Genomic DNA, 16,612 nt, shown 5'->3' on the forward strand with positions numbered 1-16,612 from the left:
ATGACCTAGCCGCCCATCGAAGTGAATTCTGTCTCGTTGAAAACCACCCCACCTATGCACCTATCCGTTTATTTCCATCACCTCAAAGCCTTTCTCTCGACTCATCCGCCATATCTCTTGGTTTGCGTTGACAACCGCTCTTTGCAGGTTGCTATCACGCACGGGTACCTCCGGTATCGTGCATATCACTACCTGTACCTTAGGAGAAGTGGCGCGCATGTCATTGACGCCTTACGCCAGTGTGGCTGCTAGTCCTGCTGTATCTTCATTTAAGACATCGTTTAAACCGCCTGAAATTATCACGAGGTTTCGTCTATCAGCTGTAGTTTTGAGTTTTTCGCTCGCTTGCCTGATGACTGCTTCAAGCTTGCGTCCTGGGAACGCCCCTACTGCAACTCTCTTGTCACCTCTTACCCTCTCTTTGATGGCTTCTGTGCATCGATTTAAATTCGAGTCCCCGGCGATTATCACATGCTGTGACTTTTCAGCTGGAGCGTCCTGCACCTGGGGGCTACTTGCACCTGTGACGCCGGCTGCTTTGTCCCCTCCCAGCCCCACCACTACCTCGCTGAAGCTGGGCCTTGCGACCGTTGAACCGGCTAAACCTGTTTTTTCCAAACTTGCTTGTTCTTCCTTCTCCACCGTTCTGGTTGCCGGTTCTCTACTGTTCTCTCCGTAGGCCGCTTCTTTGTTCAGCTTCGCTAGTGCTTCCTCGGTGGACTTCAGTCTTTCTCCCATTGCCCTCGTTTTCTCTTGCTCTGTCGCCAACGCAGTCTTGAGCTCATCGATTCTCACCAGCAGTTCACTTTGAGCAACCATCATTTTCTCCATTTTTTCCTCGACCTCACATTGCCTACACTTCGCGTCAGCCTCTTCTCCATCCGCTTCTACGCTCTGGTCCACTTTCAAACCCACTCCACATCCTGAACACTTTACAGTCTTTTTAACCATGTCTTTCTGACACCAATTGTCCCTATACTCGATAATTACTAAACTCGAGCCGTGCACTACGAAAAAAAAAAAAAAGACAGTCTAAGCTCTACTGCAAAAATTTGCGTGTTCAATGTACGCGCACCTCCCCCACGGGGTGGCAAAAAAAAAAAAAACAACAAAAAAATTTCAAACACACACACCTGCACTAACTAATAAATACCTGGTGACTGGCCCCCGAAAAGGCCGTACCATAAAATTAGTGCTACGAAGATTTCAACCACTGCCTTATAATTATGAAGACAAGCTCAAAACACTTATCTGCTCAAAAGCTCAAAAACACTTATCTGCGCAGTCGATCCGGAGCGCTCGAAAAACACGTCCATCCACCGTGACAGCCCTGTTCGCGCAGCGCCACCTACGTGCGCACACGTCCGCGCCGAACCAAGTTTCACCGCGCTCGCCCGCCACGTTGAGTCACCTCTCCTTCCTACACCGTGACTTTGCCTAAGCACGAAGTGAGAGAGATTGGCCTGAGGTTTTCTACTGCCAGTTTCTTTCCTGGTTTCGGTATCATAATTATTACAGCATGTTTCCATTGCTGAGGAATAGTGCCATTCACCCAGTGTTTGTTAATGAAGTTTAGAAGCACTGTTATGGCTTCGTCATTCATGTTGCGAATCATGGCATTGGTGATTTGATCCGCCCCAGGCGCTGTGTTGCATTTCATGCTGACGATTGCCGCTCTGACCTCGGTATGCGTGAAAGGTGCATCCAGTTCTGAGTTTGGGAGGCCAGTGTATTTAGCCTGGTAAGGGGCTGTGATGGCTCGGGCGCCGAAACACTTAATATAGATGTCTTGAAGGAGGTCATCTCGTGTGCCTGGATATGTGTGCAATAATCTTTCTAGAGATTTTTGTCCTTCGCGTTTAGTTTTCAGAGGGTCAATCATGGCTCTTAGGATATTCCATGTCTTTGCTGTTCCTAGGGTTCCATTTAGTGAATCGCAAAATTGTTCCCAGTTGGCTGTCACGAGTTGATTAGCGTACTGTTCGGCTTGCTGTTATTTCTTCAATTTTCGCTTTGAGCTTCTTATTTAGCTTTTGCCTTTTCCATCTTTTAGTGAGGTTTCTTCTTGCTTCCCACAGGTGGAGAAGGTGAGCATCTACTTCAGGGGTATCATCTGTTCTGGCGACGGTTTTGGTGTGCATTTGCTTTTCATTTCGAATTACTTTGCACCACTCGTCCAAGTCGCCTATGGCGGTCACGGGCGCTTTTAGCGCTTTTCTATATGCATGCCAGTCTGTAATTTTGGCTGTGCCGATGTGTTTGTGGATTCGGCCGGTGCGGATTGTGGTGCTCAGTATCACTGCCCAGGTTTTCAAGGGTGTTGTACCAGTCCACGCTGTGGCAGTTTTGTACTATCGTCAAGTGTGGACTTGTGTCCATGGATACGCTGTTGCCTATCCTCGTTGGTATTGCAGGGTCACTTAACAGAGTCATTTCCAGTTTCTCTATTTGTCTTGCGATATTTTTGCCTTTGGTGTCTTGCATCTTATATCCCCAGCTTGCATGCCTGGCATTAAAGTCCCCAACTATGATTAATGGATTCCCTTTCGCCAGTTTTGCTGTCTCTTGAAAGAGCTTGTCGAACGTTGCTCTCTTTTTTCTTGAAGGACTATAGATATTATGTATGAAGGCGCTCTTTCCATGGCTCCCTTTGTAGGTTATTTCTGTTATGATATGTGCGATATCCGCCTCTTCAATGGGCTGATGGCATATTGCTGTAATTGAGTTATCGACTAATGTAGCAACTTTCCATTTTGCGTCCCCGGTACTATAAGTTTCGTAGCCCCGTAATTTTGGTTGTGTTCCGGCTTCCTGGACTGCTATGACAGCAGGTGGCTTTTGTTGCGAAGCCACTAGCTGCAACAGTTGCCCTCTTTTCCGCCAGAAACCACGGCAGTTCCACTGCCATATTTCGCACTTTTCTGACCGCTGCGTTTGATGATTAGCCATTATGCGTCCCCTGGTTCATGACCGGCAATCCGGGCCTGTTGTAAATTTTCTCAGCTTTTTCTCTGATGTTGATGCCTGTGGCATGCTTTCGCAAGGCTTTCGTGAATTCGACGTGTTGTGCCTGGATTTTCTTGTCCAGAATCTCGAGCTTTCTATCTACATTTATCATTACTTGCTCTATAACTGTCAGTATAACTTCCTTTAATGTTTTTTTCAGCATCGACGACATAATCATTGAGTCGCCTCTTGCATTCGATTGCGTCTGTAATTTCTGGCCACTTTGGGCAGGTATAGAGTTTTGTTGTGGGTGCTGCGTTTGTTGCTTTTTTAGTTCCCTATTTTCGCGTTCTAGGTCACCTATTCTCACCCGCATTATCTCTAACTCACGTTCTAAGCGCGTGAGTTGTGGTGTTTGGTGTGAGTGTAGGGAGGATTTTGCTGCCCAGCTCACCTGGTTCTTTGTTTCCTTTTTCTGCGCCTTCTTGCCCTTGTGCTGTTGTTGCTTTGCTTGGGCCTGCTTGTGGCCACCATTCCTGGAGTTGGAGCAGTCTCGAGAGCCGGACCTGGATCGGGAACTGGAATGAGCCCCGCTTGGCGGTGCAGAGTCCTCGCGGTCCGTGCTGAACCAGCGTCTCTTGAGTATGCCAGCGGTTTGTGGTGTGCTGTGGTGGTGCGACAGCAGCGACCGGCCCTTTTGAGGGACGTGTTTGAGTTTCTTGGTGTACTCCGATGCCGCCGTGCGATGGCGTCTGCCGCACAGGGCACATTCCGGATCACAAGTGTGGTCCTCAGGTGGGTCTCTTAGGCGACAGTTGCTGCACGCCTTTGTCATTGGTGTGGGATAAACATCCGTCCTATGTCCCTGGCTCTTGCAGAGTTTACTGTACTGCCGTGTGGGTTGATAAGGCACGCACGGCATTTTGCCACCGTAATAATACACGAACCACGGCAGTATTGGTCCATCGAACGTGATCACTGCAGTTTGTGACTGTCCGAGCATGCGGGCTTGAACAATTGTCACTCCTTGAGTGCGCACTCGGAGATGGCTCAGGAGTTCAGCTTCTGGCGTTTCGCGTTTTAATCCGTGTACCACTCCTTTCAAGTATCCAGCAGGAGTGGATATGTAGGTATTTACAGGATAGTTGGTGCCATTGAGATCCAGTGTCTTTATCTTCAAGATCTTTTCTGCTACATCCTCGTACGAAGTGCTTGCAATAATTATGTTTGATCCGTTGCGAAGGCGAAGCAGAAATTTGTGGCTGTTACAGGCCTCCAGGTCACCGCTCGCATGTTCTATCGCTCGTGCAACCTGGTATGCTTTCAGTTCTTTCATAACTAACTCTGGTCTGGGCCGCATGATAATCTTCATATCGTTTTTGGGCAGCGGTGCCGCGCGCGTTTGTCGTTAGCCCCTTTCAGATGCTCTTCCGTGTCGCTCTTCTGCAAGCGTTCTAGCGCCGGAGCTGTTGCTCTCAGTTACGCCTCGAGCAACGCTGTCATCACTCGCTGCGCATTCTTGTTTCCTGATGCGTTTTCGCTGTCGCAATGACATTGCTACCTGCCACTGACCATTCTTGGCTTCGTCGTCGCGTTCCTCCGCAGTGTCTTTTTCCTTGTTCTCGGCGTTGCTAGTAGATTCCCCTTGTAGCACCTCGTCAGGTGAAAGGAAATCTTCGTTGGCGTCCACTGCAGAGCTCACTTGGGTTTCGATGTCTTGGTCATTCATATTCATAAGTGCCTGGGCTAGTTCCGGGTCGTTGTCTGTTGGGGTTCGGGCAGGGGCAGCGCGACGCGTGGGCCGAGAGCTGGCTGCCAGGACTCCGCGTTCCGTTTCGCCGCGAGGCTTAGCGTGGTGGGTTGGCATGCTCTGCCGAAGGTCTTCACTTCTCAGAGGAAACCGGGATCGCTTGTCCAAAAAGGTGGTGTCAGTGTGTACCTGACATCTCCCTGCACAATTCCCGTAGTTTCACTGGTAGTCACATGATTTTAACCGCTGCTAGGTACGATGATTGACGGAGCCGATGTGAATGCGTGTGCACTCCTCGGTGCCACCTGGCGGTCTCCTCAGCTGTGGAGATGGTGAATATTTCATGGGTGGCGGTGACGTCTACATGCACGCGAAACTGTTTTCGTGAGGCCAACTTTTTCGACGTCAGGCCCGATGCCGAGCCTGAAGCTTCCGAACAGGAACACTGCGGCAGTGATTTGTGGCAGTGCGTCGTCGATTTTAACCTGGCAGAGCGGGTGAGACATCGGTTGCAATGGTTTAATTACGGCCGATGATGATGCCCACACTGTGGAACCGTGCACGGATTGGGGCATTGTGAGTGAAGCACGTGGCAAGAGTGATTTGGAGGAATCGGATTGCGAGAACGACGAAACTTTGGAGCCAGTGCCTCATGCAGCTTATGCCACGGGCCTCGGCGAACGAGCACCCTGCCGTTTTAAATGAGCTCGAGACCGCCCTTATCGCTTCTGCTCTTCGAAACACGTGCATCATGGACTTTTTGGAGCAAAAAAAGTTTGATTTCACTTGCATTTTTTTTAAAAGCTGTGTTTCATTTACTACCAACTTCGGGATACAGCGAACGGATGCCGCGTCATGCTCAGGTTTCTTACAAGCATGCTCGACTGTAAATATAGAAAAAAAAAGTCCAAGGAATTTTCAATCACGCAACAAATCACACTGCCAACATCTAAAAAGTCTTCGGTGCAGCCTATACACGGGTAACTTTTAACTATATTTTGGGATGGAGGGATTTTCTTTACAAAGGTCTTGGTGGGTGTGACCCTGATACAAATATATACCGCATTCACTCGCATAATGAACATACTTTTTTTCTCGAAAAATCTGAGCAAAGTTGGGGATGCATTTATTATCAGGGGCAAATTCTATGAAAACTTTATAGGGAAGAGCAAAAAAATGTGGTTATGCAAACAAAAGACTAGGTCGCTTAGCCTTTTGCAAGTAACATTGTGTACACTATTTGTAAAGTTGGAAACAGCTGCTTCGTTGCACTTCACTTATCTTTGGTAGTCAATGGTGCAACGCTCCGCAAGCTGTCCCCATGACGGTCTTGCCTGCCATAAAAGCATTTCACGGCTATCTTTCTTTGCAATTGTTTAACCACAACAGTAGTACCTGCTGTGATCTCGAGGGGCGCTCAGAAGTGTGGGCTATGGCACACTTTGCGAACTTTGCGGCAACCTTGCACGACGACCGCGCCACCGTCGTTGACATTGTAGCAAGTAACATTACAGCAAGCTACCACTAAAGCATCAAAGCAAACCGTCGACGATAAGATTAACAATAAAATACGGCCGCTGCCTCGCTGCCCACATGAGTAGTTATTGTAAAAAGTTAGCGTTCCTTGAAGTACGCATGGATAACAAGCACGAAGAGCAAATTGCAACTGAAGGAAGAATCGGGGGTGCTACCATGTTGTGGAAAGTCACGATTTCTTCTGGGCGACAAGCAGTCTTTTTCTCTGGTTTTCCGGAAACGATGAATGGCCCTTCGCGACAGCCATGGCGACGGCAAATCCTGTCACAGTCGCTCGAAAATCGCGTGCGTGTGGGTGGACCTTAATGTTTCGCATTTGCAGGAAATGACTGTTGCGTCAGTTGGGTGCGGGCAGTTTCGTGACCTTCACTTGCCGTGTGCCTCTCAGCTTCGATGTCTCTACACTCGAATCGTTCTTGGAACGCCGCTGTGGTGCGTAGATAATAAAAAGGAAGGGAGGCGTACTGCGCACAATTAGAAAGAAAAACAATACAGCAGCAGGTGAAGGAGGAGAGGGAGCGAGTCGAGTTGGCCGAGAGGGGGTCGGCATAATAATTAAAAATGGAAGAGATCCAACGAGCAAGGAGGCACCAGGTGTCTGTTAGTGGGACTGCAGCGGACGAATGTAGGGGGTGCGCTTATTACGCAGGAGAAAAAACAAACATCCAAATTTGACGACTGAAGTTGGGGGTGCATTTATTATGCGAGTCCGTTCATTACGCGAGTAACTATGGTATGTATATAGTAAATAAGAGAGCATAACGGCAGAAGCTGTATGTTTAGCAGAAATAGTAGCTTATTGATTATTTTGTATTGTGTTTTAGTGCATCATGTAATCGATTCACTTGCCTTGAAATGCAAAAGGGCTTGATTTTTGAAGTGATACAAGTGCTTTATAAAAGTTTTTGTTATACTGTACGTATGGTTGGTATTAAAGAATGCGAGAAGGGGAATGGATCAAGGGCTCGTTATCTTTGTTAGACACAACCTAATGCACCCAACAGACAATGAAGTCAAGGAAGGCATAGGGGAAATCATATTTGTAGTATGTAACTATGGTGTTGTAACTATGACGTAAAATGGAAAATAATAAGAGGGAATGAAAAAAGAATTCGCTCTTGATTGAACGTGCAGGCTAATGTGTCTGATGCTGTACAAGATGAGCTACGACAATGGTCATTCTACTGTTCACTTTTTGGGTATTTCTGTGCATGTCATGTAGGAAGTGTCAGCCAGCACCACTTGTAGCCATGGTGGTGAATGTGAAACACTCTTTCTTGCTAGTTGGTGGCTCGAAGCGCGTGAACTTTTTAAGACCTCACCAATGGCCAATAAACCCTTGCATGCTACCTAATTGCATCAAGTCTGCCAGTACCAGGCCCTTGATATGAAAGAACTAAAGAAGAGGCATGGATCAAGAGCTCATTTTCTATGTTAGGTGTAATCTAATGAAGCTTACAGCCAACGAAGCAAGGAAGGCATAAGGGAAAAAATATTTGTAGTTTTTAGGTGTAGTGTGATAATTATAACATACACAGAAATAAGTCAAATAGGAAAAAAAAAAAGACAACTTGCTGTTGATAGGGGCCAAACCTACAACCTTCAGATAATGTGTATGCATTGTCATTCTTGTGTCTTTTTGTGAACAGGGGAATAACTTAGGCTTTGGCTCCATTGCCTGCCATATGGCATTTTGAGGCAAGAAAGTGTGTTCCACGCTTCCTGCATTGGCTATGAGTAGCATATACTTACAATCCCAGGATTAGTCACACAAAAATACCTAAAATAAAAAAAGTGAATGGGGAAGTGCCCACCATCATAGGTAGAGCATCAGGCATGTAATGAAAAGGTTATGGGTTCAGGCCCCCATTTATATCATAATCACCAGTTTCATTGCAAGGACAGAACAACGAATGCCTTAGTAATGAATTAGAATTTTATATGAAGTATGGCCTAGCAGCTCACTCCTTTAGCATTTAATCTCGCATAACTCAACAAAATGCTCTCATAGGGGAATAAGGCAACTCCAGCTGGCGATGTGACTTTTGTTCTGACTACGGCTTCAACACAAACATTATGATAAAAGCACACCACACACACATGTTATGAATTGGTGCACAAAGGTATAAATTGTTTGCTGATGCCTTTCTAAAGATATACTGTGCACAGGGCTCTGAGCAACAACACCCTACCAGTCAAGGTACGCATTTATTGCTGGAATCATGCAGCCCTTACCTCAGGCATCTCTCTATATGCAATGGAGACGGTGGGCATGTTTTTTATTATGCTTGAGCTCCATTTGCCTGCAACTCTCATTGGCCTTCGCTTGCACATAGAACATACAATGTGTCGGGCATGCACCTTCTGCATGCACTTTTCACATGATGGAGGCAGTCTACACGGTTCGTTCTTACTGAAGTTGTGTTTGTCAGTAGCACATTGCGTGCTTTCACTTGTACGTACAGCATATGATGTGCAAGGCAATGTTATTTATTTGGACTTATATGGAACATGACTGCAGAAATCTGGTGAGAGTTATCGTATAATTACTATCACAATAAGACAAAATGTCCCCTATGCTTTCTTTAGCTTCATAGTCTGTTGGCTTCATCAGGTTGTGTTTAACAAAAAAATGAGCCCCTTGAGCCATTCTTTTTCTTTCATTCATCTTGTTTTTATGGCACTTTACTGCCACTTTATACTTGTGTGCATAATGCTGATAGTATTACGGGTCAAAAAATGGAGGAAGCTTTATTTATTTATTTATTTATTTATAAATACTACACTCTTTCTTCAATATTTTGGCAGTGTGTTACATAACAGGTGAACTCAACAGAAAAATAACAATTGGAAACGAACGAATGAATATCTTTATACTCGCACTTTCGAAAAAAAAAAAAAAGGCAAGCAATGTTATTTTAACAAATTTCAAATCGAACAGAGAATCTCCTAGCACAACTAAAAAAAAAAAAACACACATGAAACATCTTAGCAAGACAAGAAAACTGCTTGCTACTGAAGGTGCGACTCGAATTGCGATAGTGAGTCCTGTGTAACAGTATTATCAGGCAGTTTGTGCCAATCCACTATCGTTCAAGAAAAGAAAGCTTAAAATGAGTTGTAAGCATGCCAGTATTCAACTTATGATTTTTTTTTCATTTTACAGATGCATGTACCACCCAAACAAATTTGCCAAGTAGTATAAATCTAACTCATGCAGAAATACAATGTCTTCTCAAGAAAAAGTGCATATTTCGTGAAGCATATGGTAAGTGACACTTGCGTATAATTCTTCATATTTATTCATTTGCATGAATTATCCATGCATTGATACAATCTGAGGGTTTAACCTATTTGAAATGTTCTAGTTATGGTTACGTGTATGAACTGAATATCTATATTAAGGGATGATTATTCTACCTAGTTGCCTTAGTTACCTCAGAAAAATGGCCACTTATTACCGGTAACATCGTCACTAGTGTTTTACAACGATCTTACCATCTTGTCATCTGCAGATGAAATGTATTACTGATGCATGACTGTCAAAATTGTATCCATAGGTGTCTCACCATTGGTCATCAACTTTTAAAAAGCCAACATGCACTGTAGTAGAGAGCGTTGTTTATGATGCTCTAAAATAGACTGCTTTCATGTTCAGTGCTCTTTATCTTCTTTTTTTTTTAACCCTCTTTACTAACTGGTGGAATACTGTATGTGTGGAAATTTGGTAAGGCTGTGTCACTATTTAAATTTGGTAATGGAAACATAGCAGCTGTCGTTCAACCAGTGTCACGCAAACTTCTCAGGCATGTCATTGCCTCTGACATAGCTCAGCTTTTCATAAATGAGTTTTTTTCCCTATCGAAATCAACTTGAATGTAGCAAAATATTTCTTTTGAAACAGCTTGCACATAATTCACTAATGACATTCATATACAGTGGCAATCGAAAGAAGTGTTAACACAGTGGCATCTACATTCTCTGCTATTTCACATATATTTTCAAGTGCTTGTAGCCTGGATAACAATTAAAAAAAAATTGGGGGGACCCCTAAAGGGACATTAAAGGCAACTATTAAGTTGACGTTGATTGTTGAAATAGCGGTCCAAAAACCTCGTAGTGTTACTTTTGTGCCAAGGAAGGGCCGATTTTGAAAATAAAATTACGTGTTAGTGGTCCGCATAGGGTTAGCACATTTCAAATTACCCGCCCCAAGAAGCGGACCGACCGGACCTATTCACGTCACTGTTACTGTGCACAACGTTGCCCGGCTTTACTGCGCTGGTAGCAGCAGACTTAAAGCAGCGGGAGCCACAGCAGCAACAACGACCATTGATCAATTTCTTGCCATTGGCTTCGAGACTGCAGACAGTTTTTTTTTTGTTTCAACTGCGCCCCGCTAGATGGCATCACCTGTCCTGTGTAACCATGCAAAAATTGAATTTTTGAACCACTCGCGTCATTCCCCGTAGTAACGTCTGGCGGTTCTTTTTTCCATGACTCAAACAGAAACGAACAAGCAGCATTTTATTGCATCTCTTGGTGTACGGAAGGTTCTTTATTTAGTGCCGTCTGATCGATTACTAGTGATTAATTGTAGGCTGTCCTTCTGATGTCATTGGGGTCATTTTGAAAACGTCCTACTGCGGCACTTGTGTTCTTGTGCATTTACCTTAATTTCTCGGTAAGGAGGGCACTGTTGTTGATAATATTGTCGTTTTAGATGTCGTACATTGAGGTTTTACTTTGACGTAAATTGTTATTTGACTTTTGTTGTCCCTTTAAGCTTCGCCTTTAAGATTTGAACACGATAGCAATATCCTGTCCCTAGTGTGGACTTCAATCACTTAGTGCATGAAATCTTTTCGAACTTGCTATACACCCACTATGTGGCCTTAAGGGAATAGGTGTAGTAACGTGTGTGCCTTGCATAGTGGGTGACTGGCTTTAAACCATGAAGTCATTATGACAATCACATGTTCTGACGCCTGACCACGCATTATTACTGCAATAGTTCATGTTGTGTTGTGAAGAGTTTGCACAGGACTCGTGTGTTTGTAAAGCATGAAAGGTACTTTCACTGCATTTCCTAACAGAGGAGAATATTTTCACTGTATTCACAAGCAGACGCGTGACTGTGTGGTAGAACACCCGCTTGCCATGCAAACGACCTAGGTTTATACTCCACTTCGACCCAGAATTTTGTATTATTTATTTTATTTGCATCTTTATTGATTTTTTGGTCACGCACAAGATGATTGTTTTTCGCTCACAACCAATGATATCGACGCCGACACCGACGCCGGAATTTCTGCGAAACGAGCTCTTTGACCTATCGTGTTAAAAGCCACTACAGTCATCTACGATACAATAAAGAACCATTTTAGCATCTTTTATTGCTACCAAGGACAGAGCTTTGACCGCTGTTCGCGTTTCTTTCCATTCTCTGTGTGCATCTGCGAGGCATTATATTTTTGTATATGATGCACATTGCTTTTCAAAAGCTTTGAAATATGTCACTTATGGTTGACTGTTTGCTGAAAGTTTTTGCTTAATATAAATTCTTCACAAAGCATCATTTTGGTTGAAAAACTTCTGTTCATTCTGACAGTGGTAGCGTAGTATTAATTTTTTCTTCATCTCCCCTCAGTGAGGTAGATTGCATTATCTATGGTGCCTTAAAATTGACTGCTTCTATGTTCCGTGCTCTTTATCACCTTTTTTAGTCCTCTTTACTAACTAGTGGAATACTGTATGTTTGAGTTAGAATGCAACCCCAAAGTAGCTTCTGTTTCTTATTCGTGTTAACAAACTACTTTCCCCTACTTCTCGGTAATCAACTGAAGAGAAAGGTGCCGCTGAGGGTAAAGATCATTACTTTACTCGAAGAACTTGCTGTTGGGCTAGTTGGTACATGTCTGAATCAAGTAGTCAGTGTCGCGCCAAAATCACAACCACACAGAAGAAGCAAACACATAGACAGGGTGGGCGCTTGTCCTGTCTATGTTTTTTTCTTTCGTGTGGTTGTGATTTTGGCGTGAAGTTGACTATTTAATTCATTACTTTACATTTATATCCACATTAAGTGACTACATTTGCCTCTTTAAACATCAGTCAGTTGTAAAATAAAGATTGTATTGAAAGGTGACGTGGTTAGCCATTGAACTAAATTTGAAGTAATTTAAGTGATTGTCACTGCCATGTTAAATAGACATAAGGTGCATTCATTTCACTTTCACTTTGTGAACTAGTTCGCAGTGCAATGCTGCTGGAATTCGTTTTGCAATTTCAACATGGTGGTGTCAGCATTGTGGTATTTGTTTTGGAAAAGTGTAGGCGTCTACAAGCGTAATTCACCAATTTCCTGCACCTTTTTTGTCGTAGTGCTGAGTTCACGCAGCACAAGATGGCTGAAGCTACAGTAGATGATGAAGCTACTGTATTCATATCTATTGTAACAGGGTCCAACAAGTATGTCAGTGAACTTTTTATTGCGATAGCAAATATATAGACACCCTCGGCTGGACTTTGCCGCCAGTGTCGACGTCGGCGTCACTCACCGTATATGTATACATATCTATCTATATATATGAAAACGCAAGAAAGAAAAATAATTCAGAAAAAAGCTCTGGCGTGCGGAATCGAACGTGTGACCTCTGAAGTGTGAGTGTGAGGCGTTAACCATTGAGCGACAATGAAGCACCTTCTTCAATGCACAAAAATACCTAGTTACATGTAACTGGTGCTTGGAATGGCAAGCTATTTATATCTACCACTTACCGCTGGTGATAGGCATCTCAGAGGGAACTATCGTGTTTTCAGCAATACCAGCAGAGTGGCGCAATCAACGTGAGTACGACGCGGCGGCACGCGCTCTCATCTCCCACGTGTACTTTGCCTCGCGGAAGAGAGAAAGCGGGGTGGACGCTAACGTGCACGCTTATCTCACGGTGGGGACAATCATATGTCTTGGCTGGCCTTGGGCTTTCACTAAACGATTTTGTTGTAGTTACCAAGCACACAAAGGTCGCTGCAATTGTTGCACAGTCTCCATTTGCAAAAAGGGTGCGCTTTTCATACACAGCGAAGTAACAACTGAGACGCTTATTCGCGTTCATTTGTACCTGTGAGTACATTTCGTGCGTCATTTGTGCGTGAGAAGCACAGGCACATTTCAATCTGCCTGCCATTCTGCACGTGACCATCCAATTTGTTGCTATCACATTCATTGCTCCGCCTTTGTGGCAAAGCTGTGACTTTTTGTGGTAGTTGCAAATGGTTGCAAATGGATCTTGGCAACGTAAGCGGCACTGACTTTCAGGATTCACAACCACCACAACTCAAGATACAATTCATCATACCAGGGAGCTTGCATGACATCTGCACTCTCATATTCGTTTTGACATCGAATTGCTGCTGACTTGCTGAAACGTTCTTTGTATAATAATGACTGACACCCAGAGAGCACTGCCACGGACCAGTTAGGTAGTGCAGGGGCCATCGAATGGACCTGTAATACAAATAGAGCAAATAAGCTTCCCATAGTAGTTATTGAAGATTTTAACATGTCAGGAGGTCATAACGTCAGGAAATTTGTACTTAGTGGGGTTTACAGTATAGCTTCGCTTCTTTCAGTAACAGAAAATATAGTCGTATTTCATACAAAGTTAAGCAGACTGCGACCAACATCTGTTAGTGTCTCGAAGGGAGCTCCGGAATCTATTTTTTGTGTTATTGCAAGAGTGTAAAGATCACCACCGAACTTTTTTTTTTACAGCGAAAGCTATTCACAACAAGGGTTGCATGCGCGCCGTAGTTGTCTGCCGCCGCTGTTGTCCATAACCACATGAAATAAAAAAAAAAACTTATAATAAAAAAACACCAAGGACGCAATGGGATTGATGCCAGTATTCTACCACTGAGCAATGCCGGTGCTTGAAACGCCTTTGCAAACTTGCCTTGGGCAGGCTTGATTTCAGCAAAGGAATGGCACTAATATGAGGAATAAAACATTTTAGAATAGCAAAGGAATAACCTGGTGTCATATAATGCGAATTGCACAACGAGTGGGTCGTCGAATGCTCCAACCCTTAAGAAAGCTTGATCTTGATCACCTATTAACTGTGGCGCATACCCTCTGTGGGAGATTACAAAAGCTTCTGGCAGAATTTTTTATTGTTGTCAGCCACAGCACTAAATAATTGCACAAAGCTCATTGCAAATGTGCAGCAGGTACCACGCTTTTCCGAACAATGTTGAAGGATGGCATAGTGAATGCCTGCCTACTACACAATGAATAATGGCGTGGTGGGTACCCCCTAAATGTGCTTGCAGCAGCTACCCAAAGAGGGTTAAAAAGAGGCTCTGAAAGGCCGCTCTTCCAGCTTTCGCTGTGACAGTGCTGCGCGTTAAGCACAGACCTAGCGGCTTTTTCTCTCTTTTTTTTTGTAGCTTTATGTTTAGTCACAATAGAGCTATTCATGTGCATTATGTTTAATTGTTTTGTTGTTTTGTCAGGCTTTTTTAATTAACCTATGTTTCAGCTTCTCATTATCTTTGGTTGATTGCTGCTATCTTTTCTACCATCTTTGATAAATAAGCCCCCCTTTTTTTCAAAGTTTTCTTTTCAAAACAGGTTTTGTATTCATTGATTTTTTTTCATTGAGTTTGCTCTTCACTGGATATTTTCTGAGACAGCCTTTTCCTCTCCCTCTCTTCTTCACATGTCCTGCTTTTTGTTAAAATTTCACCAGATTGATGTTGCCTATTTAAAACATCAGCATTCTTTACCATTTCTTTTTTGTTACCTCACCCCCCCCATCAAGGAAAACGTGTAGAGCCTTTACTTCTCCACTCCTCTCCACTATTTCAATTAATCCCCCACTTTCGGATGCGTCTGCTTCCATAGTTCTTGCTTCACTTTATGTATCTGCTGATGTACTTTCTTTTTGCCGTGGTGGTAGGAGGGAGCCACATGCGCAAACACCCCCAAGCAAAGCACTTGTTCTGATTATGACATCTCTTTGTTGAAATGTTGGCACCACAATAAGGCTTCACTTGTCACTCATAATTGATTAATTCAAACAGCTATAATTCTATACAGCTTCAATATCTTTGGTTCTTATTTTTCAAGCTTGAGGAACAGTACAGGTTGCTTTTTAGATAATACATATTTCTAAATAAGGATTTTATGATAGTTGGGCTCCTGTCATTTTTGTACATGAACATTACACCATAGTAGAAATATATTGCTGTGAAAAATGACATTTTCATGTCTAGTTAACAAAACTTGTTAATTAAAATTTTAATTATTGACTTGAGAGCATCTGTTTATTGAAAAAAAATGTTGGTGTGGGCCAAATAATGGCATAGTCACTTTTTAGAGTTTACAAAAGTTGCATGTAACTCGAGATATTCATTATAAAATTTTAAGGCCAATATCGAAACTGATGGCACTTGGCACCCAGGAAATGCGCCCTCTTTGTTGCAAGATACCGAAAGCACACTTGAAAAGGAAGTGATGAAATTTGAAGGTGTGCCAAACCAGAATGTGGTCAGGAAAATCGGCAATCATTCCGAGATACACAAGTAGACAGCTTATTCTTTGAACGTGATGTGTGCTGCTTATTTGGTTTGTTCTTACACTATAAACAGGCACGAAAAACTATTCCACCTGTATGCAAGAAAGAGCGCCACACTGTCTGGCCCTATGTTTTATGCTTCACAGAGAAAGAAAAAGTTGATATTACGGTTTTCTTTTGCACAGCTTCAAAGAAACTGATAAGCTCCGAGCACTATGTGCAAATGTAAAACAATCTGCTTGTGAAAGTGAGATGACCTGCCACTTTTTATGAAAAGGTATGGCCACGACATGCCTTCGTTCAAATTTTGTCACTTTTTCGTCACAGTTTGTTCCAGTCTGACGTAACAAGGTTGTCCCATTCTTTCACAATCATTTTCGATATCGTCCTTAAAATTCGATGATGAATATCTTGAATCACATCCAACTTGTGATTTTTAAAAAATGGGTATGCCGTAAATTGTTAGGCACTACAATTATTTTGTACAAACAACTGCCCTCAAGTGAATAATTGAAAGGTCATTTAACAAGTCTTGTTAATTAGTCAAAACAGTGTCTTTTCATCTGGGGCAAAGTATTTCCAGCTCGACGTAAAATGCGTGTGAGGAAATTAGAGGCATTTTACTGTCGTAGGTTTTTTATTTTAAAAATCTGTATTGAAAAAAAACTATTACTAATATCAATCATCAGTCTCATTTTTGTCCTCTTCTTGGCTGCCTTTTCAGTAAATGATGTTATTATTTCAACTATTTTCTCTGTATTGCACATATGTTCTTTCTTGTGTTTCTCAGGATGCTTCT

General features: G+C 43.2%; 1 protein-coding gene across 1 annotated transcript in view; it reads left to right on the top strand.

Annotated features, from left to right (window-relative positions):
* Window positions 1-16,612, top strand: part of LOC119162262 (uncharacterized) — a 69,402-nt gene that overhangs the window by 43,754 nt on the left and 9,036 nt on the right. The window contains exon 12 of the mRNA XM_037414720.2: window positions 9,399-9,500. Coding sequence (XP_037270617.2) covers window positions 9,399-9,500 — 102 coding nt within the window. The remainder of the gene's footprint in view (window positions 1-9,398; window positions 9,501-16,612) is intronic.

Source organism: Rhipicephalus microplus, chromosome X (genome assembly GCF_043290135.1).
Source record: "Rhipicephalus microplus isolate Deutch F79 chromosome X, USDA_Rmic, whole genome shotgun sequence".
Classification (NCBI taxonomy): Eukaryota; Metazoa; Arthropoda; class Arachnida; order Ixodida; family Ixodidae; genus Rhipicephalus; species Rhipicephalus microplus.